Source organism: Oryctolagus cuniculus, chromosome 13 (genome assembly GCF_051225735.1).
Source record: "Oryctolagus cuniculus isolate XC-2025 breed Fujian yellow rabbit chromosome 13, ASM5122573v1, whole genome shotgun sequence".
Classification (NCBI taxonomy): Eukaryota; Metazoa; Chordata; class Mammalia; order Lagomorpha; family Leporidae; genus Oryctolagus; species Oryctolagus cuniculus.
In genome coordinates this window covers 39,167,534-39,191,052 of record NC_142879.1, presented here as the reverse complement: position 1 = coordinate 39,191,052, position 23,519 = coordinate 39,167,534, and the positions used below count along the sequence as shown (strand labels likewise).

The 23,519-nt window shown below is 41.4% G+C and overlaps 1 protein-coding gene across 8 annotated transcripts in view; it reads right to left on the bottom strand.

The window, feature by feature from the left end:
• LIN9 (lin-9 DREAM MuvB core complex component) overlaps window positions 1-23,519 on the bottom strand; it is a 79,190-nt gene that overhangs the window by 35,852 nt on the left and 19,819 nt on the right. For all 8 annotated transcript variants that reach the window (XM_070055388.2, XM_089311450.1, XM_089311449.1 and 5 more), the window contains 4 exons: window positions 18,741-18,874; window positions 17,354-17,479; window positions 14,110-14,267; window positions 3,752-3,885 (listed from right to left, as the gene is read on the bottom strand). In XM_070055388.2, the coding sequence (XP_069911489.1) occupies window positions 3,752-3,885; window positions 14,110-14,267; window positions 17,354-17,479; window positions 18,741-18,874 (552 nt within the window). The remainder of the gene's footprint in view (window positions 1-3,751; window positions 3,886-14,109; window positions 14,268-17,353; window positions 17,480-18,740; window positions 18,875-23,519) is intronic.

Genomic DNA, 23,519 nt, shown 5'->3' with positions numbered 1-23,519 from the left:
TCGGTACCGGTCCCCAACCCCGCCCCCCAACCCTCCGCCTCTGCCTCTGTAACTCCACCTTTCAAATAAATAAATCTTAAAAAAAAAAAAAAGAAAGAGAGGCCTTCACTGTGGCATAGATGGTAAAGCTGCTGCCTACAGTGGTGGCATCCCATATGGGTGCTGGTTCAAGTCCCAGCTGCTCCATTCATTCATTCATTCATTCATTCTTTATTTGAAAGAGTTATAGAGAGAGGTAGAACCAGAGAGAGACAGGTCTTCCAACCGCTGGTTCATTCCCCAAATCACAGCAACAACCAGAGCTGAGCTGATCCAAAGCCAGGAGCCCGGAGCTTCTTCCGGGTCTCCCACAGGGGTAGAGGGGCCCAAGGACTTGGGTTATCTTCTATTGCTTTCCTAGGTCATGGCAGAAAGCTGGATTGGAAATGGAGCAGCCAGGACTTGAACTGGTGCCCATATGGGATGCTTGCGCTGCAGGCTGGGGCTTTACCTGCTATGCCATAGTGTTGGCTCCTGCTCCACTTTTTTTTTTTTTTTTTTGAAGGTTTTATTTAATTAATACAAATTTTCCTATTACAGCTTTTAGGGATATAGTGTTTCTTCCCCCCATTTCCGCCCTCCCACCCCCTGCTCCACTTCTGATCCAGCTCTCTTCTATTGCCAGGGAAAGCAGCAGAAGATGGCCCACGTTTGGGCCCATGAACCTGTGTGGAACGATGCAGAGGAAGCTCCTGGCTTCTGGCTTCTGACTGGCGCAGCTCTGGGCCTTGCAGCCAATTGAGGAATGAACCAGCGGATAGAAGATCTCTTTCTCTCTCTCTCTGCCTGTCCTTCTCTGTATAACTCTGACTTTCAAGTAAATAAATTCTTTAAATTTTTTTAAAAAGTGAGGGGGTGGCACTGTGGCACAGCAGGTAAAGCTGCCGCCTACAGTACCTGCATCCCATATCGCACCGTTTTGAGACCCAGCTGCTCCTCTTCTGATCAGGCTCTCTGCTATGACCTGGGAAAGCAGTAGAAGATGGCCCAAGTTCTTGGGCCCCTGTACCCATGCAGGAGACCCAGAAGACGCTCCTGACTCCTGGCTTCAGATCGGCATAGCTCCGGCCATTGCGGCCAACTGGGGAGTGAACCAGAGGATGGAAGACCTCTCTCTCTCTCTGCCTCTCCTTCTCTGTGTAACTCTTTCAAATAAATAAATAAATAAATCTTTAAAAAAAAAAAAAAGAAGAAGATCAAAAAGCAGAAGCAGCTGGCATTTGAACTAGTGTCCATATGGGATGCTAGCATAGCAGGTGGCTTTACCTGCTACGCCACAATGCCAGCCCCGTCATTCTTTTTTTTTTTTTTTTTTTTTTTTGACAGGCAGAGTGGACAGTGAGATTGAGAGAGAGAGAGAGGTCTTCCTTTGCCGTTGGTTCACCCTCCAATGGCCGCTGCGGCCAGCGCGCTGTGGCCGGCGCACCGCACTGATCTGATGGCAGGAGCCAGGTGCTTCTCCTGGTCTCCCATGGGGTGCAGGGCCCAAGCACCTGGGCCATCCTCCACTGCCTTACTGGGCCACAGCAGAGAGCTGGACTGGAAGAGGAGCAACCGGGACAGAATCCGGCGCCCCGACCGGGACTACAACCCGGTGTGCCGACGCCGCAGGCAGAGGATTAGCCTACTGAGCCACGGCGCCGGCCCCAGCATTCATTTTTTAAAAAAGATTAATTTATTTATTTAAGAGTTACAGAGAAAGAGGGAGACAGAGAAAAGGTAAGATCTTCCATTCGCTGTTTCACTCCTCAATGGCCACAACAACTAGGGCAAGGCAAGGCTGAAGCAAGGAGAGTGGAATTCCATCTGGGTCTCCAACATGGGTGGTACAATCCCAAACACTTGGGCCATCTTCTGCTGCCTTTCCAGGCACATCAGCAGAGAGCCAGATTCTAAGTGGAGCAACCAGGATTTGAACTGGTGACAATATGAGATGACAGTATCACAGGCAGGGGCTTAACCCACTGTGATAAAAAAAACCAGCCCTACATTATTCATTTTTAAAGCTTTATTAGATCACACACTTATATTAATTTTAATAATTATTTTATTAGAAAGTAATCTCCTTGACATAGCTAAATGAAGAATGAACATGAAATGATGGTCTAGCAGTTTAATGGAGTATACTCAAAATTTAAAAGATCTCAATTGTAGTTAGCCTTATAGGAAACCAGCTCTAAAGCTCTGAGTAAATTATTTAATGTACTTATAACTCAGTTTCATCATGTAAAAAATGAAGGTAACTAATACCCAACCTGTCTAAGTGTGAGGATAAAACAGGACAAATATTAAATTACAAGATGTTGGGCCCCACGTTGTACAGTAGGTAAAGTTGCTTCCTGCAAAATCGGCATCCCATATGGGCGCCAGTTCAAGTCCTAACTGTTCCACTTCCAATCCAGCTTCCTGCTAATGTACTTGGGAAAGCAAAGGTGGCCCAAGTCCTTGGGCCCTGGCCACCCATGTGGGAGACCTGAAAGAAGCTCCTGGCTCCTGACTTTGAATGGGTCCAGCTTTGGCCACTGTGACCATTTGGGAAGCAGACCGGGGATGGAAGGTCTCTGCTGTTCTGTCTCTTCCTCTCTCAAAGCTCTGCCTTTCAAATAAATAAATAAATCTTTAAAGTACAAGATATTGTTTCATAATTTTTAAAGTCTATTTATTTTTTCCTTATTTGAGAAAGTGACAAATATATACACACACATGGAAAATTAAGAGATAAGAGATTTTCCACATGCTGGTTCATTCCCCAAATGTCTATAAAAGCCATGACTGGGCCAGGCCAAAGTCAAGAGACACAACTTCATCTGGGTCTCTCTTGTGGGTGGCAGGAGGCCAGCACATGAGCTCTCATGTGCTGTGTCTCAGGATACATTAGCTGGAAGCTGCATTAGAAATGGAGTAGCCAGGACTCAAACTAGCACTCTGATATAGGAAATGGATGTCCCAAGAAGTGGCTCAACATGCTGTGCCCTAAAACCTGCTCTTTCATTATTTTTTTTTAATTATTATTATTATTATTATTATTATTATTATTATTTTTGACAGGCAGAGTGGACAGTGAGAGAGAGAGACAGAGAGAAAGGTCTTCCTTTCCCGTTGGTTCACCCTCCAATGGCCGCCGCGGCCGGCGCGCTGCGGCCGGCGCACCGCGCTGATCCGATGGCAGGAGCCAGGAGCCAGGTGCTTTTCCTGGTCTCCCATGGGGTGCAGGGCCCAAGCACCTGGGCCATCCTCCACTGCACTCCCTGGCCACAGCAGAGAGCTGGCCTGGAAGAGGGGCAACCGGGACAGAATCCGGCGCCCCGACCGGGACTAGAACCCGGTATGCCGGCGCCGCTAGGCGGAGGATTAGCCTAGTGAGCCACGGCGCCGGCCTTCTTTCATTATTTTAACAGCAGTTTGCAGGACTATATTTTAATCTAACAATTGGTATGAAAATATTGTGCAGCTTCTTCCCAAGATTAGTCAGGGAGCATTGGTTCTGTTACACTAAAGTACTGTTGAGGGTAAGGTATGACAGTTTCTGGCAAATGGAAGAATTACAGTGTAGTTCTGTTCCAGGGGTCTAGCACAAGGCTGGGAATCCCTAAGGATTTCTTCCCTTTGTAAGCTGAAGTCTGGATTCTATCATAAAATACAATTTCCAAGCAAACTCTATGTAACAATTTAAGAGGCATAAAGCACAAATGTATCACAAAACAGTACTTACAAGAACTTCATAGTCAGGTATGGTATGGGTTCCAAGGCCGGCCCTATCAAAGGTGACTCTATACGTAGCATTCAGAGTATCCACAGCATCTATTTGTCCAGTGAACAAGCCATCATGAACACCACGTAATCGTGCTGAAAATAAACAAAGGCATTATTATGTTTGGGAGAATCAAAGAATTGTCCAGTATAAAACTGTCTTGAGTATGTAACTTATTTTTATTTAAACAAAAAATTTTTAAGGGGCCAGCATTTTGATAGAGCAGGTTAAGCTGCAGACTACAACCCTAGCATCCCATGTCAGAGTGCCAGTTTGAGTCCTGGCTGCTCTGCTTCCAATCCAGCTCCCTGCTTATGCACCTGGGAAAGCAGGAGAAGATGGCCCAAGTGTATGGGCACTGCCACTACATGGGAAACCCAGATGGAGTTCTGAGTTCCAGGCTTTGGTCTGACCCTTGCCTGGCCATTTTGACCATTTGGAGAATGAACTAGCAGACAGACCTCTTTTATCTCTCTTGTCTCTCCTTCTATCTTTCAAATAAATATAATTTTTTTAAAAAAATTTAAATCATTCCTATTTTTAAAAAATTATTTATTTGAAAGTCAGAATTACAGAGAGAGACGAAGCAGAGAGAGAGGTTCTCCATTCGCTGGTTCACTCCCCAGATGGCTGCACCAGCTGGAGCTGCACCAATCTGAAGCCAGGAGCCAGGAGCTTCCCCCAGGTCTCCTACGCGGGTACAGGGGCCCAAGGACTTGGGCCATCTTGTGCTGCTTTCCCAGGCCATAGCAGAGAGCTGGATCAGAAGTGGAGCAGCTGGGACCCGAACCGGCACCCATATGGGATGCCAGCACTGCAGGCAGAAGCTTTACCTACTACGCCACAGCACCAGCCCCAATCACTCCTATTTTGAAGAAAATATTTATTTAGGGCTGGCACTAAGCCACCACCTGTAACACTGGCATTCCATATGAGTGCCAGTTCGAATACTAGCTGCTCCACATCCAATCTAGCTCCCCACTATGTGCCTGGCAAAGCAGAGATGTCCTAAGTATTTGGGATCCTGCAAATCATTTAGAAGACTTGAATGAAGCTGTGGATTGGCCTAGCCCTGGCTATTTAGGCCACTGGGAAGAAAACCAGTGGACAGAAGATCTCTAACTCTGCCTTTCAAATAAATAAATAAATAAATCATAAAGTAATTTATTTATTTTCATCTACCTGAAAGAGCAAAGAAAAGAGATTTTTTTTAAGGATTTATTTATTTTATTTGAAAGTCAGAGTTACACAGAAAGAGGAGAGGCAGAGAGAGAGAGAGAGAGGTCTTCCATCCAATGGTTCACTCCCCAGATGGCTGCAACGACTGGAGCTGGGCCAATCCGAAGCCAGGAGCCAGGAGCTTCTTCCAGGTCCTCCATGCGGGTGCAGGGGCCCAAGGACTTGGGTCATCTTGACTGCTTTCCCAGGCCATAGCAGAGAGCTGGATGGGAAGTGGAGCAGCCGGGTCTTGAATTGGCGCCCATATGGGATGCCAGTGCTTCAGGCCAGGGCATTAACCTGCTGCGCCATAGCGCTGTTCCCAAGAAAAGAGATCTTACATCCTTTGGTTCACTACCCAAATGCCCACAACAGCCAGGGTGGGCCAGGCCAATGTCAGGAACCTTGTACTTCATTGGACATTTAGGCAGATGCCAAACACTTAAACCAACACCTGCTTTCTCACAGGCACATCAGCAGGAAGCTGGATCAGAAGCGGAGTACCTGGGACTCAAACCTACACTGAAATAGCAGATTTGATTGTCTCAAGTGGTGGCTTAACCCACTGTGCCACAAAACCCACTCCCAAGCATATAGTTTAAACCATGGAAAGAAAGTGTTATCTCTTAGTGTTTCAAAAGAAGCACACACTTCATACTTAACAGAAAAACAGAAACTGTTGAACTGTTTGAAACAACCAAAACTAATGTCCCTAATCTGACATATGAATGAAAACACTTAACTACGAAACTACTGAGATTTAGGGCTCTTAAAAAAAAAAGCTAACAAAAGAACTCTGTTTACTATACTCATGAATAAAACACTACCTCTAGTTTACGTAAAAAAATAAATAAATAAATAAAAAAGACACAGCAGGCCCAGACTGCTATTCTCACAACTGCCTACCTGCAAGACTGGCTTCTGGCTGGCATCCAGGGACTTAGATTTTGGGAATGTTAAACAGTTCCCCAACTAATAAAGGTGGCTTACTGAATCTAGATTGTGCGAAGAATGCTGGACATCTGTGTTCCTTTCAGGAGTATGTGCTCAGCAGAGTTTGCCTCTGTGACCAGTCCACCATAAAAAACTAGCACTGTGTCTCTAATGAGCTTCCCTAGAAGATGACACTTTTCAAACGTTGTGACAAGCTGTTTTTGGCATAATTATACAAATACCATGTGATTCTACTGGAACAGGACTCTTGGAAGCTTGCACCTGATTTTTTCTGGACTTTTCTCCATGCATCTTTGTACACAGTTTTGTATCATTCACTGTAATAAATCTTGATTGTGAGTACAAGTACACTCATGCATCACATAACAAAGTTTTGATCAATGAGAGATAGTATATACAATGGTCATCCAGTAAGATTGTATTGTCCAATGATTTCATAGGTGTATTATTTTCTCTAAGTATATTCCAGGATGTTCACACAATAAAGAAATTGTTTAATGGCACATTTCGTATAGCACATCCCTGTAGTTAAGTGATGCATGACTGTGTGTGCCAAGTACTGTGAGTCCTAGTGAGTCACCACACTTGGGGCTGGTCTTGGGGACTGCTGACACAGATGAACTCATGTTACCTCATTTTAAAATCCAGCCTGAAATAGTATTAGGAAAATTGAAACGGATATATTAACTTGAGTGAAAAATATAATAGTACCATTTAAGGCTTTAAACTGGGCAAAGTGATAAATTTTCTGTTGAACAAAAAGCATAACCCACAATATCTCTGGGGTAGGCACTGTTGTGCAGTGTGTTACACTACTTGGGACATCTACATCCCTTATCAGAGAGCTTGGTTTGAGTCTATCTACTCCACTTCTGATTCAGCTTCTTGCTGATGTGCCTGGGAGGTAGCAGATGATTGTGCAAATACTTGAGTCCCTGCCACCCAAGTAGAAGACCTGGATGGAGTTCCCAGCTCCTGGCTTCAGCTTGGCCCAGATCTGGCCACTGTAGGCATTTGGGAAGTGAACTGATTATCTCTCCGTCTCTGTCACTCTGCCTTTCAAATAAATCAATCTTCTTTAAAAACATGGTTTATTAGAACACAGACATATTCCATGCAAAACTAATTAAAAAGGATCAACTGATAAAAACAATTGTAGGAAGTGAAAAGATCACTCTCAGTTTCTGACAGATTAAAGGAAGAGTAAACAAAGATATAGAAGATACATGTAATAAATCTCAAAAAACAAAAATTAAAAATAGAAATGGAAGCGTAGACATTTGATACAGTAGTTAAGATACTGATTGAGATACCTGCATTCCACACTGGAGTGCCTGGATTACAGTCTTGGCTCCACTTTTTTTTTTTTTTTTTTTTTTAAGATTAATTTATTTATTTGAAAGGCAGAGTTACATAGAGGCAGAGACAGAGAGGTCTTCTGTCCACTGGTTCACTCCCCAGATGGTGCAACGTCCAGAGTTTTGCTGATCCGAAGCCAGTAGCCAGGAGCTTTTTCTGGGCCTCTCATGCAGGTGCAGGGGCCCAAGGACTCAGGCCATCATCTACTGCTTTCCCAGGCCATAGTGGAGAGCTGGATCAGAAGTGGAGCAGCCGGGACCCAAACCGCTGCCCATACGGGATGCCAGCACTGCAGGTGGCGGCTTTATCCCCTATGCCACAGCACTGGCCCCCTTGGCTCCACTACTGATCCTAGCTTCCTGCTAATATACATTCTGGCAAGCAGCAAGTACTTAGGCTCAAGTACTTAGGTCTCTGCTACCCATAAGGGAGATCCAGAATGAGTTCCCAGTTTCTGGCTTCAGCCTAGTCCATCCTTGGATATTGTGGTCATTTTGGGATGGAAGGAGATAGAAGATTCCTATCTGTCTCTGTCAAATAAGAATTACAAATAGAAAAAGGGTATAGATATCCCATATCAGAGTGCCAGTTCAAATCCCAGCTACTATGCTTTTGATCCAGCTTCCTGCTAATGTGCTTGGGAAGGAAGAAAATGGCCCAATTTCTTGGGCCTTTGCTACCAATGTGAGAGACCAGGATCGAGTTCCTGGCTCCTGGCTTCAGCCTTCCTCAGACATGGTTATTGTGGACACATGAGGATATGAGGATATTGGGGGATAAAAGATCCCTTTCTATATTGTTCCTTCTCTCTCCGTAGCTCTGCCTTTCAAATAAACAAACAAAACATAGGAAACCGCTATAATGCAAAAGTTGTACTTATGAAATTTATATTAAATAAAAGCTTTCTAAATATATAAAAAAAAGTGGAAACCAAAAAAAAAAAAAAAAAAAAAAGGAAAAGGCTTCTTGTTATGGTAGCAAGAGGAGGTTGGTGATTCTTCTCCACAAAGCACAACCTGGACAAGATTGTCAAAAAAGGGATGGGTGTCGATGCAGATTGAGACATCTGTATCCCATATCAAAGTACATAGGCTGATTACCAACTCTGGATCTTAAGTCCAGCTTCCTGCCTGTGCAGATTCTAGGAGGCAGCAAGTGATGACTCAAAGTAGTTGGGTTCCTGCCACCTATTAGGAGACCTGGGTTGAGTTTCCAGTTTACAGCTTTGGTCCTGGCTGTATGTGTGGAGTACTGAGCCCTGGCCATTTGAGAGCATTTGGGAAATGAACTAGGTGATGGAGTTCTTTCAGTCTCTCAAATAAGAAAATAAAAGACTATCAAAAACAACCATTCTAGAGCACTGGAAATGAATCAAATGCAAAAAGTAATTTTAAAATGTTTACTACTGAGAAAAACAAAGCTTCAGCTTAGGACAAAGGTAGCCAGTGACCTTTTTACATGAGGTTAATTACTTTCCCACCGTTGCCATCATCTCTGTTGGCAAAAATGGTTTTATTAGTGAAGGGCTGGTAATGAGAACCTGCAGTGCTGCTGCCAGCAGGGAGACTTGAGGGACAGCAGGCAAAAAGCTGTGACTGCAAGCTGGTTAAAAGTAGAAAACTTGCTCAGGAAAGAACAAGAAAAATCCACAGCTTTGTAAGCCCAAGGGGTGGTCCTGGATAAAATGAGTGGCAGCTTAATCAGGTATTTAACTAAGAGATCTTGGAAACTAGAAAGCCATAAAAAAAGGGGGGTGAGGGCTGAAATAAACTATCTATCCACACATCCCCGGCTAACTTGGAAACTATGCAAATAGGTGGGGAAGACTCAAGAGTGTTTGGCAAAAAAGTGTTTTACTGGCAACAACTTTGTATACATTCCTCAACCTACACACAAATCAATTTGAGGTCATTCAAGTTCAAAATGGGCATCATCTGCCCAAATCATTGGCTGACTACTGATCACACAGACACAAGGGTTCCTCTAGGAAGTCAGGCTTAAAAATAAACATAAGAATTAAACAAACATACAAGCCCAGAGCAGAGACATCAATGTTTACTAAGTTACTAAATCTAACAACTTTCCAAAGAACTATTTAGTGGAGTATTAAGATTTTTACTGTAATGTAAATTAAAAATATGGTATCACAAAAACAAAAAAGGAAATACATTATCACAAAAACAAAAAAGAAAAAAGCTGTCACAATATACTATCTAAAGTTTCAAGTTTTCATCCAAAAATTACTAGGAATGTAGTGAAATAGGAAACTGTGGCACAGGAAAAAGGTAAAGGGTAAGCAGAGATGATAGACTTGCCAGTAACTTAAAAATCAACTATTAGAAAATGTTCAAAGAATTAAAAGGAAGACGATGACAGGGAATCTCAACTGAGAAATTGAAATGAAACAAAAGAACAGAAATTCTATAAGCAAATATACTATCAGAAATGAAAGTTTCACTGAAGGAGCTCAACAGCAGGTTTGGATGGAAGGGGAAACAGTGGAAGACTTTAGATATATAGCAAGCGTGTATTCAAATTTTTTTTTTGAAACATTACAAATGAAATCAGATGTATTTGTCATCTACAATACAATGCTTTGAAGTATACATATATTGTAGAATGACTAAATCTAGCTAATTAGCATATGTAATACCTCTATAGCTATGGGCTTTGAGGTGAGAACACTTTACATCTACTCTTGGCATCTGTCAAGAATGTATTAACTATAGGCGCCGCGGCTCACTAGGCTAATCCTCCGCCTGCGGCGCCGGCACACCGGGTTGTAGTCCCGGTCGGGGCGCCGGATTCTGTCCCGGTTGTCCCCCTTCCAGGCCAGCTCTCTGCTGTGGCCAGGGAGTGCAGTGGAGAATGGCCCAAGTCCTTGGGCCCTGCACCCCATGGGAGACCAGGAGAAGCACCTGGCTCCTGCCATCGGATCAGCGCGTTGCGCCGGCCGCAGCGCACCGGCCGCGGCGGCCATTGGAGGGTGAACCAACGGCAAAGGAAGACCTTTCTCTGTCTCTCTCTCACTGTCCACTCTGCCTGTATAAAAAAAAAAAAAAAAAAAAAAACGGCCGGCGCCGTGGCTCACTAGGCTAATCATCCGCCTGCGGCTCCGGCACACCGGGTTCTAGTCCCGGTCGGGGCACTGGATTCTGTCCCGGTTGCCCCTCTTCCAGTCCAGCACCTGGCTCCTGCCATCGGATCGGCGCGGTGCGCCAGCTGCAGCGCACCAGCCGCGGCGGCCATTGGAAGGTGAACCAACGGCAAAGGAAGACCTTTCTCTCTCCCTCTCTCACTGTCCACTCTGCCTGTGGAAAAAAAAAAAAGTAGAGCAAGAATGTATTAACTATAGTCACCATGATACACGAAAGAGCTCTTGTATTTATTCTTGTCTAATTGAAATTTTGTATCCTTTGACTGCTATCTCCCCAACCTCCCACCAAGCCAGCCCCTTGTCACTCCCTTCTATTCTTTTCTATGAGATCAACTTAGTATAAGTAAAGATTTCAACACTTTGCACACACACACACACACACACAGAGTTTGAGAATTAGTTTTACAGTTAACTCTCATAATATAATTCACTGAGGACAGAGGTCCTGCATGGGGAGTTAGTGTACAGTGACTCCTGTTGTTAACAATTAACATTCTTATGTATGACGTCAGTGACCACACAAAGCTCTTTATGGGTGATCCTATGCCTGGCTGGGAGACTGCCTGACTAGTCCATGAAGGAGGCTAAGAAGGGATGGCACAGCATGCCTCTCAGGAAAGACCCTGGTTCGGGGCTCAGGTACACTGAGCGCCATACATAACCTGACTGCTGGCAGGCAGCAGGAGCCCCAAGCACATCCCCCTGCTTCCTGTTGAAGGGCCTTGTAATTGTAACTCAAATCATCCCTGCTCAAAGTGTCAATTTCACTTCCACAGATTTCATTTTAGGTGCTCTATTAGTTCTCACAGATCAGGGAGAACCTATGGTATTTGTCCCTTTTGGACTGGCTTATTTCACTAAGTATGATGTTTTCCAGATTCATCCATTTTGTTGCAAATGACAAAATTTCATTTTTTTTTACCGTTGTGTAGTATTCCATAGTGTACATATCCCAAAATTTCTTTAGCCAGTCTTCTGTTGTTAAGGCTTTCCACTGCATTTTTTATTTGTTCTATTTTCTTCATTTCATTTTGGTTTCTCTTTAAGATCTCAATTTCATGGGGGAAATTTTGTTCATGTCATATTTGGATTTCAGTAGTTCATGCATTTGTTTCTAATTACTTCTATATAATCTTAAGATCAATTTTTTGAATTCCAATTCTGGCATTTCTTCAATCTCATCATCTTCACAATCTAGTATTGAAGTGTTGTGTTCTTTTGGGGGCATCATGTTGTCTTCCTTATTTTTGTTTCTTCAATTGATGTTTGTTATTTGGCATTTGTGAAGATACTCATTGATATCTTCTTTGTTTTTTAACTGTGGCAGCTTTTATCTTTGTTCTATGCCTCTGTAGATAAGTAGAGTGTATGCTTTCAGTGAATATCTAGAGGCGTGTGGTGGGTGTGGCTAGGGAGCTCTGTTCAATTCTCCAGGGTGAAGGGAGTGTCCAAGGTGACACATCCTGGTTTGGTGCAATAAATCTTCTTTTTTTTTTTTTAATCAAAAGAAGTTTATTTTGCTCAGCTGAGCTTCTCTCCTCAAAGGAGACCAGTGCCTGAGTGCTAGCCCAGTGGGTATAATATTTGTTCACCCTGCCCCATGAACCACACAAAGGATCTTGCAGTCCTCAGTGTAAGCTCAGATTCCCTAGCAATATCCCTCACCAGGTAACCAGGAAGCCCTAAGTGTATGGAGTCTCCCACAGTGACTGCCCGAAGTCCCAGCCACACCATGAGTCCTCCTGCACAGCCTCACTTTTTTTCAGTCTTACAACACAAGCCTCCCAGAGTCATGAGCACCCAGCCCGCTGTGAGTTCTCCCCACTAGAGTCAGAAGTCTCTACTCAACTGCTTGCTGGACGTGGACATGAGCTGGTGTAGCTGTTACGTATGTTCAAATTGGCACCCGCTCTATCAGCTTGTTACAGGGCACTGTTGCAAGGTGACTAGGAAGAAAGAAATGTGTCCCTCCTTTTTTTATTCTTTAGTTTCGGAGGTACACTATCCCCCACGGGGCTCCAAGCCGGATTCCCTATAGGCTCTTCCTGCAGCTTTATCACCAATGGCTTGGGCTGCTACAGTCTAGAGTCTCCAACACTCTCCAATGTAGGCTCTCAGCTGCTGGGGTCCTGAGTTGTGGGTGTCCATGCCCTCCCCACAGGTCCACTGTGTCCCTCTAATTTGCATAGAGTTTCCTTTGCCATTTTCTCCCTAACTCTTTCCTGAGACTGCACTCTCTCCACTTTTTTAAACTATCTTCTCCTAGACTAGAGAAATAAGCTCCCTCCCAACTCCACCATCTTGGAAACTCTTTGAGAAATCTTTCATTCTCTGGTTGGCTCTTGAAATAGCTGAGACAGCCAGGACCAAGCCAAGCCAGAGCCAGGAGTCAAGAAGCCCATTCTGGTCGCCAACATGGGCAGCAGGAGCCTAAGCACTTGGGCCACCTTCCACTGTCTTCCCAGGAGCAGTACCAGGAAACTAGATTGGAAGTGGAACACATGGGCCTCAAACTGGCACTCTGACATGAGATGCTAGTGACATAAGTAGCAACTTAACCTGCTGTGCCACAATGCCATGTGCTACTTTCATGATGTAAAAAGTGATCTAAATATATAACTCCAGGTTCCATTTCTCTACAAAACATTCCCTGATCAACCAAGCTATTTCTCAAACTCTTTTAAATACTAACCTACTTACCTACTTCCTACCTTTTGTCCTGTATTTACATAATTTGTAATTTTACTTTTTCAATAAATTATGAAGAATCAACTTAAACTTGATACTTTGGGGCCAGTGCTGTGGTGTGGCAGGTAAAGCCACCACCTGCAGTGCTGGCATCCCATATGGGCACTGGTTGGAGACTGCTCCACATCCGATCCAGCTCTGCTATGGCCTGGCAAAGTAGTAGAAGATGGCTCAAGTCCTTGGACCCCTACACCCATGTGGGAGACCTGAAAGAAGCTCCTGGCTCCTGGCTTTGGATTGGTGCAGCTCTGGCCATTGCGGTCAATTGGGGAGTGAACCAGCGGATGGAAGACCTTTCTCTCTCTCTCTCTCTGCCTCTCCTTCTCTGTGTAACTCTTTCAAATAAATAAATCTTTAAAAAAAAAAAAAAAAAACAACTTGATACTTTGGTTGCATTTTCCCTTCCCCTTCTTGTCATAAATGAAGTGAGGACACAGGAATCACATCTATAAAAGTGACAGATTTTACTCTTAGAAAATTTCAAGCAAACTACCAAAGAGTTTTTTTATTCAGACATCCCAAATGAACTGCTTCTAGACCAAGTGACCACAAAAACAATAGTATTTGTGAACTACACAGACAAGGCTAGTTTTGGAAAGGAAAACAAATGTTGTAAAAGCAAAAGATACAATAATTAGAAAATTTAAACTACACTATATATACTTATTTCAGCGAATTTTAAATTCCACCTTTGTGATAGTTTCCTTTACCTTACATTGTAGATGTTACTTTGAACCAGCACACTTTTTCCCAATTACTTTAAAAATAGAAAAGAGTAATCTCTGTAGTAAACTGCTGTAGAACTATATGCTTTCTAAACCTAATTACATTGTGTTGTCTAAAAGTTACAATTCAAAATAATAATAAACTTGTCTTCACCTACCTGTAACTTTGGTTCCGATAACTAGAGGCAAAGGAATTTCATCTGGGAGATCTTTAAATTGTGAAACATCTGCAACTTTCCTTTGTTGTAAGAGTCTTATTTTCTGCCGTTTCTGTTTTAATGCTGATCTCTCTTCCTCAAAAAATGCAGAAGAACATCTAGAATAAATTATAAAAATCACATAAACTAATAACTGTCCTATACAAAAATTTAAATTCTGACCGTCCATTTCACTGTTCCCTTTTTCATCCTCATTTTTTTGAGCACTGTATTTAATAATGGTTCTTAGAAATTCTTTCTCTTGCAAGCATATTACCTTTAATTTCCTAAAACTGGGAGGGGGTGGGGAGGGGAAGGATCTCACAAAACAAAGCTATACAAGCAGGTCTAGGTTTTTCCTTCCTGTAAAACCAGAGGATTTCATCAACATGTTAACAAAGCAGTGTCTGGAGCTTAACAGGTCTCTTAAAGACAATGTTCAATTTTAATATTCTACTTAGAAGAACATGATGCTTTTCCAGTTACCCAGTGAGCACAATATAAAATTAAGGATGAAACTTTTTACTGTGTAAACTTTCTTTAGTATATACGTGCTATCGAAACGAGCACCCTGTGTAAACTTTTAACAACATTTATGCCCATCTTGCTCCCCTTTTCAAATTCTACAATGAACTAAAACATTTAAATACGACTTTTACACTGTTTTATGACTACCACCTTCAAAGGTACACTGTGAGCTCTACTGTCATTTAAATTAAATAGTCTCAAAAACTAAAAACAAGGAGTAAAAATGATACAACAGGCTGGGCATTGTGGCATAGTAGGTTGAGCTACCTCTTGGAATGTCCATATCCCTCATCAGAGTGTCTGGGTTGAGTCCTGGCTATTCTGCTTCCTATCCAGCTCCTAATTATTTTGCCCTGGCAACAACAGATAAAAACTCAAGTACTCAAGTACCTTGCCACCTACATGGGAGACCCGGATGGAGTTCTTGGCTCCTAGCCAGGTTTGGCCCAGCCCCAGGTATTGGAACCATTTGGGGAATGAATCAGTGAATCGAAGATTTCTGTATCTCATTAATAATTTTAAAAGCTAGTATACAGAGCACTGGGCTGAGCCAAAGGAGGCTCTTCATAATATAGTTTTTGCCACTTGTTAAAATTAGGGGTACAGCATTGCAGTTCAGTGGGTTAAGATACAGCTTGCAATGCTGGCATCCCATATTAGAGCACTGGTTCAAGTCCTAGCTGCTCCACTTCCAATCCAATTCCCTGCCAATGTCCTGGGAAGGCAGTGGAAGTACTTGGGTCCCTGCCACTCATGTGGGAGAGCAGGATGGAGTCCCTGGCTCCTGGCTGTGCTCTGGCCCAGACCTGAGTGTTGTAGCCATTTGGAGTGAACCAACAAACAGAAGATCTCTGTTGTTCTGCCTTTCAAATAAATAAATCTTAGAAAAAACAAAACAAAACAAAACACCAGAAAACTATACATGGGAAAAATGTGAAAATACTAAGCAAAGAATGATGGGTTACTAGAAAATGAATAGTAGAATAGTTTCATAAAATGGATTTTCTTCTGCTCTATACGACATCATTTAGAGGTTGTTTTGGCATTTAAGAACAAAGGACTCATACTATCCTCCTACAGTTGACAATTCCAAATGTTTGCTTCCTTGAATACCAAAATTACCATTTCCTCTCTTGTACTCACTTTCCTCAATTCTGTTTTGAAATTTCTGTTTGTTAACATTTTGAAGTATAATCAGCATTTAATTATATATGTTTAAAGTGTACTATTTGGTAAATTTTGATATATGCGTATTATATATAAATTATAAAATCCCTCACAACACAGTGAACACATGAACACATCCACAAGTTTCTTGTGCATTTTCTTTTATATTGCTTCCTTTCTTATACCTCTTTTCTCAAGCAACCACTAAGTTGTTTTCTCTCAGTATAGTTTCTATCTTCTGAAAGTTTATATATATGGAATCATCTAGTATATACTATTTTGTAAGGCTTCTTTCATTAAGCATTAAGTTTTCTGAATTCTACCTGGTTGTATGTATCAATTGTTCATTCCTTTTTTAAAAAAAATTACTTATTTACTTAAGATTTATTGAATTTTGAGTCCCACCTACAGTAGCCTTTGTAAGGCCAGACCAAATGATTTCACAGGCCTCACAGGACCCATAGGCCGGATGTTCCCCATGCAATAGGGATCATTAAAATTAAATTCCATTTCTCCTTCTCCAAATCACTTTATATTTCTAGGCCTTCTTTGACCATTCCTATCACTTAAAACGAAAAAGTCTTGCACGTGCTTTTTCTTGGCAGACAGACAATGTGAGAACTAATGATCTTATTCTTTTTTTTTTTTTTTTTTTTTGACAGGCAGAGTGGACAGTGAGAGAGAGAGACAGAGAGAAAGGTCTTCCTTTGCCGTTGGTTCACCCTCCAATGGCCGCCGCGGCCGGCGCACCGCGCTGATCCGATGGCAGGAGCCAGGAGCCAGGTGCTTTTTCCTGGTCTCCCATGGGGCGCAGGGCCCAAGCACCTGGGCCATCCTCCACTGCACTCCCTGGCCACAGCAGAGAGCTGGCCTGGAAGAGGGGCAACCGGGACAGAATCCGGCGCCCCAACCGGGACTAGAACCCGGTGTGCCGGCGCCGCTAGGCAGAGGATTAGCCTAGTGAGCCGTGGGGCCGGCCTAATGATCTTATTCTAATATAGCTCAAATTTCTACTCACAAGTAACACAGGCTTTCCGATATGCTACAAAGATAACACTGGAATAGGAAGTCATTTCACACAAAGAGTAATTCTTGGAAAGTTAACATATTGGATAGATTAACTTAGTTTCTATTTTTATAGAACGTGAAACAGGCTCTTGAGGCAATAAAGGTTTTCACAAGAGACATTAACAATACACAGATAACCTTATATAGCCTCCTTAAATACGTGTTAAGATATTACTAAATATTTTTCGGAAAATAGAATGAATAATTTAGAATATAATTATGTTCAAAACCTGTGAGCTGAACAAAAAATCAAATTACACCTTTAATGATATGATGCATAAGAACAAAAAGCACCTATAATACAGTTGGTTAACAGGATATATTTAACATATAATCAAGTATTCTAAAAGTTATGTTTTGGTACTAGTCATTTTGAAGATAAGAAAATCAATGTAGCAATGATACTATCAACTATTAATCAATTTTAAACAAACATTATTACCTCCGTGGTTTTCCCATAAGCCTCCTGATTTTTCCCCATTCTACTCTTGTTAACTTTCTTGTTTTCAGATTAGGAAAAGATTCCTTTAGACATACACAGAAGTCATTATCACCTTCAAAAAGTGGTCTGTAAAACAGACATGGTATTTTAATGGTTAATGTACAATGTCTTATGTTCTTAAAAGACATAAAATTCAAAATATGCACTCCAATTTTCTCTATTGTGCTAATCCAAAAATGCCAAATTTTTACTTACACTATATATATGATATATATATGTGTGTATATATATATATATATATATAGAAAGGCACCAATTCAAAGCGTTAAAACTAAACTAATCTTTGGCATTTGTGAAACTATGTATGAAAGTAACTCAGGAAATGCTGTTTGTGCTAGAGATTCCAGGAGACACTGATTTTTGTTCAATCTGCTACTTAAGAACATCCTTTGGGAGGCTATCCTGGCCTTGGCATTACGTCTGTAAAGAGAAGTAATGTTAACAACAAAGTATCTTTGTCCCAAAGGTAATACCATCACCAAGGAGTTCTCTTTAGGACTAAGCCAAGTTTAGAACACTGGAGGACTCTAGAGGTTTGGATTAGTTTTTGTGAATCTCAGATCACACAAGGACATGTTGAAAGCTCTACAGAAAACCTACAGAAAACCTGTGGACAAGAACAAAAAACCTCTATTCATGAGTTTGGGAAACCAGGACCCAGTCTTAGCAATGATACATAAATGCTTTGGACTGAAATATGAATATTCATGAGATTCACAAGCTTTAGAGGAGGCAACTGGTTTGGAAAGCAGAGAAAAGAAGTAAAGCTAAATAGCCAGCAAAGTAAGCCCCAGTGATGGGCATATGAATACGGATTACAAATCAGAATGTTTCCTCAGTAAATTCTGTTGTTGAATAACTGGATTGCAGCCAAATTTTTTACTATGTTCTACTTACACATTTATAAAGTGCTTAATTAAGTACTATCCTCAAACTAGAAAGAATACTCTCCTAAAATTCTTGAGTTATCTTTACCATGAATAACAATTTCTCCACTCTTATACTAGGACATAAAATTTCAAGATTTCCAAAAAAAATCTCATTCTTTGCAAGTTAAGGTGTTCTGCTTAGGTTATCTCCATAGTCTTTATAAATTATAATATATAAAGTATGCTTTCATTTAATTTTTCACAAAAATATATAGCTTCTTCCCTAAAAAGGGGAAGGAAGAAAAACATGAGAAATAAAAACAAACTGAACTGGAAAGAAGAAATAGGAAAACAGACTCAAGGAGAAAAAGGATCAAATTAGACCTATTAAAAAAGTTGTAGCTTATAACATTTGAGAAACTTAAATTTCTAGTCCAAGTAATAGCCATGATACATACTTATCTATATTTGAATAGAACCACTCATATATGCACCATTTATGAGCTTTGGGAAGCTTGAGGAGGTTACGTAATCGGAAACCAATCTTCTGTGATGCTTTCTTATCTGGTGTTGACATTGTCGCTGTAAATTTCTATGCAATAAAAAACAGAGATTAATAACAGTTCCAGCAAGTAAAAATGAACATTTTTAACATTGAGTATATCTGTAAACTGATAATTACTCACAACGATTCAACATGGAATTTTTTGTTATTGCTTAACAAATAAACATTCTAGTAATTTCGTTTACTTACCTGAGGAAGTAAAGATATGGAGAGAGTGGGAGAGACAGAATTCTCATCTGCTGGTTCACTCCCCTAATGTCCACAATGGCTGGAGTCAAGAGTCAAGAACTCAGCTCAACTCACCCTCATGGGTGTCAGAGACTCAAGTACCCGAGTTATCACCTGCTGCCTTCCAGGGTGTGCCTTCACAGGAAGCTGGAATTGCGAGCTAGAGACAGCAATCGAATCCAGGCACTCCAATCTGGGGCAATGGCCTCTTAACTGCTAGGTCAAACACTGCCTCCCTGATTATTTTTTAGAAAGTTAAAGCCACTAGTTTCATAAGATATTCTGATAAGAAATGTGAGTTATTTGCCTCCACGATGTTTGAACTGCAATAAATTTCCAAGTTAGGTATGCTGGAAGGAAAGACTTACACGAAATATCCCTTGACTTCACAGACCAAAAGACTACTATGAGAGAGACAGAGACATATACACATATAGAGATAAGAAAGTGAGAGAACAAACATGCCAGCAGTCACAAGGCCCAGAAGGTTTCCTCTGTGAATTCTATACCAAACCACAGAACTCTAAGACTACTTAAATGTTTTAGGTCATTAAAAGCATCATTTAAAAAAAAAAAAAAAGCTTCCCAACTCTATATAAAGCCAGCATAACACAGATAACAAAATCTGCCAAACTACCATAAAACTTCAGAAAATATCACTCATGTATATGGATTTTAAAACTCTTTAAAAAAATCTTACCAGATGAACATCATGAAATTAAAAGAAAACAAAACAACCCAGGGGAATTCAGATATCAAGATGATCCAGTATCAGATTAATACAATCTATTATTATTAATAATCTAAGAAAAGCCCTATGATCACCTCTGCTGGATGTTAAAATAATTTGAATACCAATTTTAAGTTTCATAGAATAGAAATAGATGAAATGACTGAAAAAGGTACAATATATTAAAAGTTAAATAATAAGGCTAATGTAGCGCTTAGAGGAAAATTTACAGACTACAACTGTAACTGTCCTTTTAAGTCTTGGGGCCGGCGTTGTGGTACAGTGGGTTAACACCCTGGCCTGAAGTGCTGGCATACCATATGGGCACTGGTTCGAGACTGGCTGTTCCACTTTCTGTCCAGCTCTGTGCTATGGCCCAGGAAAGCAGTAGAAGATGGCCTAAGTCCTTGGGCCCCTGCACCCACATGGGAGACCGGGAAGAAGCTCCTGGCTCCTGGCTTCGGATCAGCACAGCTCCAGCCGTTGAGGCCATCTGGGGAGTGAACCATTGGATGGAAGACCTCTCTCTCTCTCTCTCTCTCTGCTTCTCCTCTGTGTAACTCTTTCAAATAAAAAAATAAATAAATCTTTAAAAAAAGTTTAAGTCTTTATTAGAAAAGAAGATATCAAATAATTTACACTTCCACACTCCTCCTCCCCCCCAAGAAACTAGAGCAGAATAAAAGACAATATAAAGGGATCCGCGCTGTGGCACAATGAGTTAACGCCCTGGCCTGAAGCGCCAGCATCCTATATAGGTGCCTGTTCTAGTCCCGTCTGCTCCTCTTCTGATCCAGCTCTCTGCTATGGCCTGGGATAGCAGAAGATGGCCCAAGTCCTTGGACCCCTGCACCCGCATGGGAGACCTGGAAGAAGCTCCTGGCTCCTGGCTTGGGATCTGTGCAGCTCTGGCCGTTGCAGCCATCTGGGGAGTGAACCAGAAGGTGGAAGACCTCTCTCTCTCTCTGCCTCTGCCTCTCTGTAACTCTGCCTTTCAAATAAATAAATAAATATTTTTTAAAAAAAGATAATATAGAAAAATAGGAAAACAATCAGTAAAATCAAAAGTTCTTTGAAAAGGGGTTGGTGTTATGGCATAGGGGGCTAAGCTGCCACCAGGAATGCATCCCATATCTGAATGCCAGTTTGATCCTGGCTGCTCAGCTTTCCATCTAGCTCCCTGCTAACAAGGGATGCTCCACTGGGAAGGCAGTGGAGGATGGGTCAAGGACTTGGGATCCTGCCAGATGGAGCTCAAGGCTCCTCGTGCTCACTTGTGTGTGCTTTCTCTATCACTCTGCCTTTCAGGTAAATAAATGAAATATCTTTTTCAAAAAAGGTTCTTTGAAAAGATCAACAAAATTGACCTATCTTTAGCTAAACCAACCAATAAAATAGATACTTTAACTTCATGTTATGCTTTAAAAGTTTCTAAAATGTCATTCTAGAGACTTAATCCTCAAAGTCACATGTCATCAATATTTGAGATGGAAACTTTAAGAGGTGATTATGGATTGCATTATGAAGGAAGTAGCTATCTTGTAAAAGTGAGCTCTCTCTGGCATCCTTGCTTTGTCTCACCATATCATACCCTCTGTAATGTCATGATCTTTCTTGTAAAAAAAAAAAAGATTTAATCATTTATTTGACAGACAGAGCCAGAGAGAGAAAAAGAGTCGATCAGTGGTTCTTCCATCCACTCCCCACTGGTTCACTTGGGCTGCAATAGCCCAAGCTGGGCAAGGCCAAAGCTAGGAGCCCAGAACTCCATCTGGATACCCTATGTAGTCAGCAGGGGCCAAGCACTTGAGCCAGCCTTTGCTGTCTTCGAAGATGCATTAGGAGGGAGCTGAATCAGAGGCGGAGCATCCAGGAATAAATTGGTGCCCAAATGACATCCTGGCATCACAGGTTGCAGCTTAACTGGTTGCACCACAGTGCTGGCCCCATGCCATGATCTTGTAGACAGGCCTTCACCAGAACCAGAACAAATGCCAACATCAGGCTACCAGACCATCAGATCAATGAGCACCATGAGCCAAAATAAACCTTTCTTTATAAATTAATCAATTGTCGGTGTTCACAAAATGTAATAGCAACAGAAAATGTACTAAGACACTTGATAAAACACATTTCTTCCCACTTCAATTCAAAAATCAGTATCATATTCAATGTTAAAATACAAAAAATAGGGCCAGCATTGTGGCATAGTGGGTAAAGCCACCACCTGTGGTGCCGGTATCTCATATGGGCACCGGTTCGAGTCCTGGCTGCTCCACTTCTAGTCCAGCTCTCTGCTATGGCCAGGGAAACAGTAGAAGATGGCCCAAGTCCTTGGGGCCCTGCACCCATGTGGGAAGACCTAGAGGAAGCTCCTGGCTCCTAGCTTTGGATCAGCACAGCTCTGGCCATTGCAGCCAACTGGGAGTAAACCAGCGGATGGAAGATCTCTCTCTCTCTCTGCCTCTCCTTCTCTCTCTGTGTAACTCTGACTTTCAAATAAATAAATACATTTTTAAAAAATACAAAAAACTGAAAAGGATATCAATCTACCACTATTTTTAAACACTGTTTTGAAGGAACTGCTCAATTAGATGAAAGGAATAAAAACTGGAAAGATTACAAAACTACTATTATTTGCAGGTGTTATGACTGCCCCCAAAAACTTAAGAAAATCAACTATTCATTAAAAACAAGAAGTGAATTTAATAAAGTTGAATACAAAGTTTATAAGTAAAAATTAGTATTTACCAAAAAAAAAAAAAACACTCTTCTCAACCTACAAATGAGAATTAGTCAGACAACAGAAAAAATATTGTTTAATGACAGAAAAATTGACACAAAATAATAAACATAAAGGAATATATTTAAGAAATCTGAAAGATTGACAGAGAAAAACTTTTAAAATCTACTGAGGGATTTTAAGGACTTGAAAAAGTACAACTACAACTAGTTCTTGGATAGGTGGATAGGTAGATTCAATACTACATATATCCCATTTCCCATAAATTAACTTAAAATATTATGCAATCCTAATAAAAATGCCAACAAGACTTTTTTCTTACTCAAGCTAATTCTAAAGTTCATATGAAAAATAAATGTCCAAGAATACTTAGGGAGCCAGGGCTGAAGCACAGCTGGTTAAAGCCCAGGCCTGAAGTGCTGGCATCCTATATGGGCGCCGGTTCTAGTCCCGGCTGCTCCTCTTCCGATCCAGCTCTGTGCTATGGCCTGGGAAGCAGTAGAAGTGGCCCAAGTGTCAGATGCCAGAGTCCCTAACCCTACACCCATGCAGGAGACCAGGAAGAAGCTCCTGGCTCCTGGCTTCAGATTGGTGCAGCTCTGGCCGTTGCAGCCATCTAGGGAGTGAACCAGCAGATGGAAGACCTCTCTCTGTTTCTACCTCACTCTGTAACTCTTTCAAATAAATAAATTTTTTTAAAAAATACTTAAGCAAAACCTAAAAGAACAAATAATGTCTTATCAGACATTGAAACAATATAAGGTCATGTTAAAATAATTTAATACAAGCATCTACAGAGACAGCCTAGACATAGAAAGACTTAAGTCATTCTAGCTACATGGAACAATTTAGCTTGTGATGAAGACAGCATTTTGAAATCATGTATAAAAGATGGATTACTCAATAAATGTTACCAAGACAACTAAATAGACCTCTGGAAAAAAAATTACACTGTAGTCTTACCTCATTCC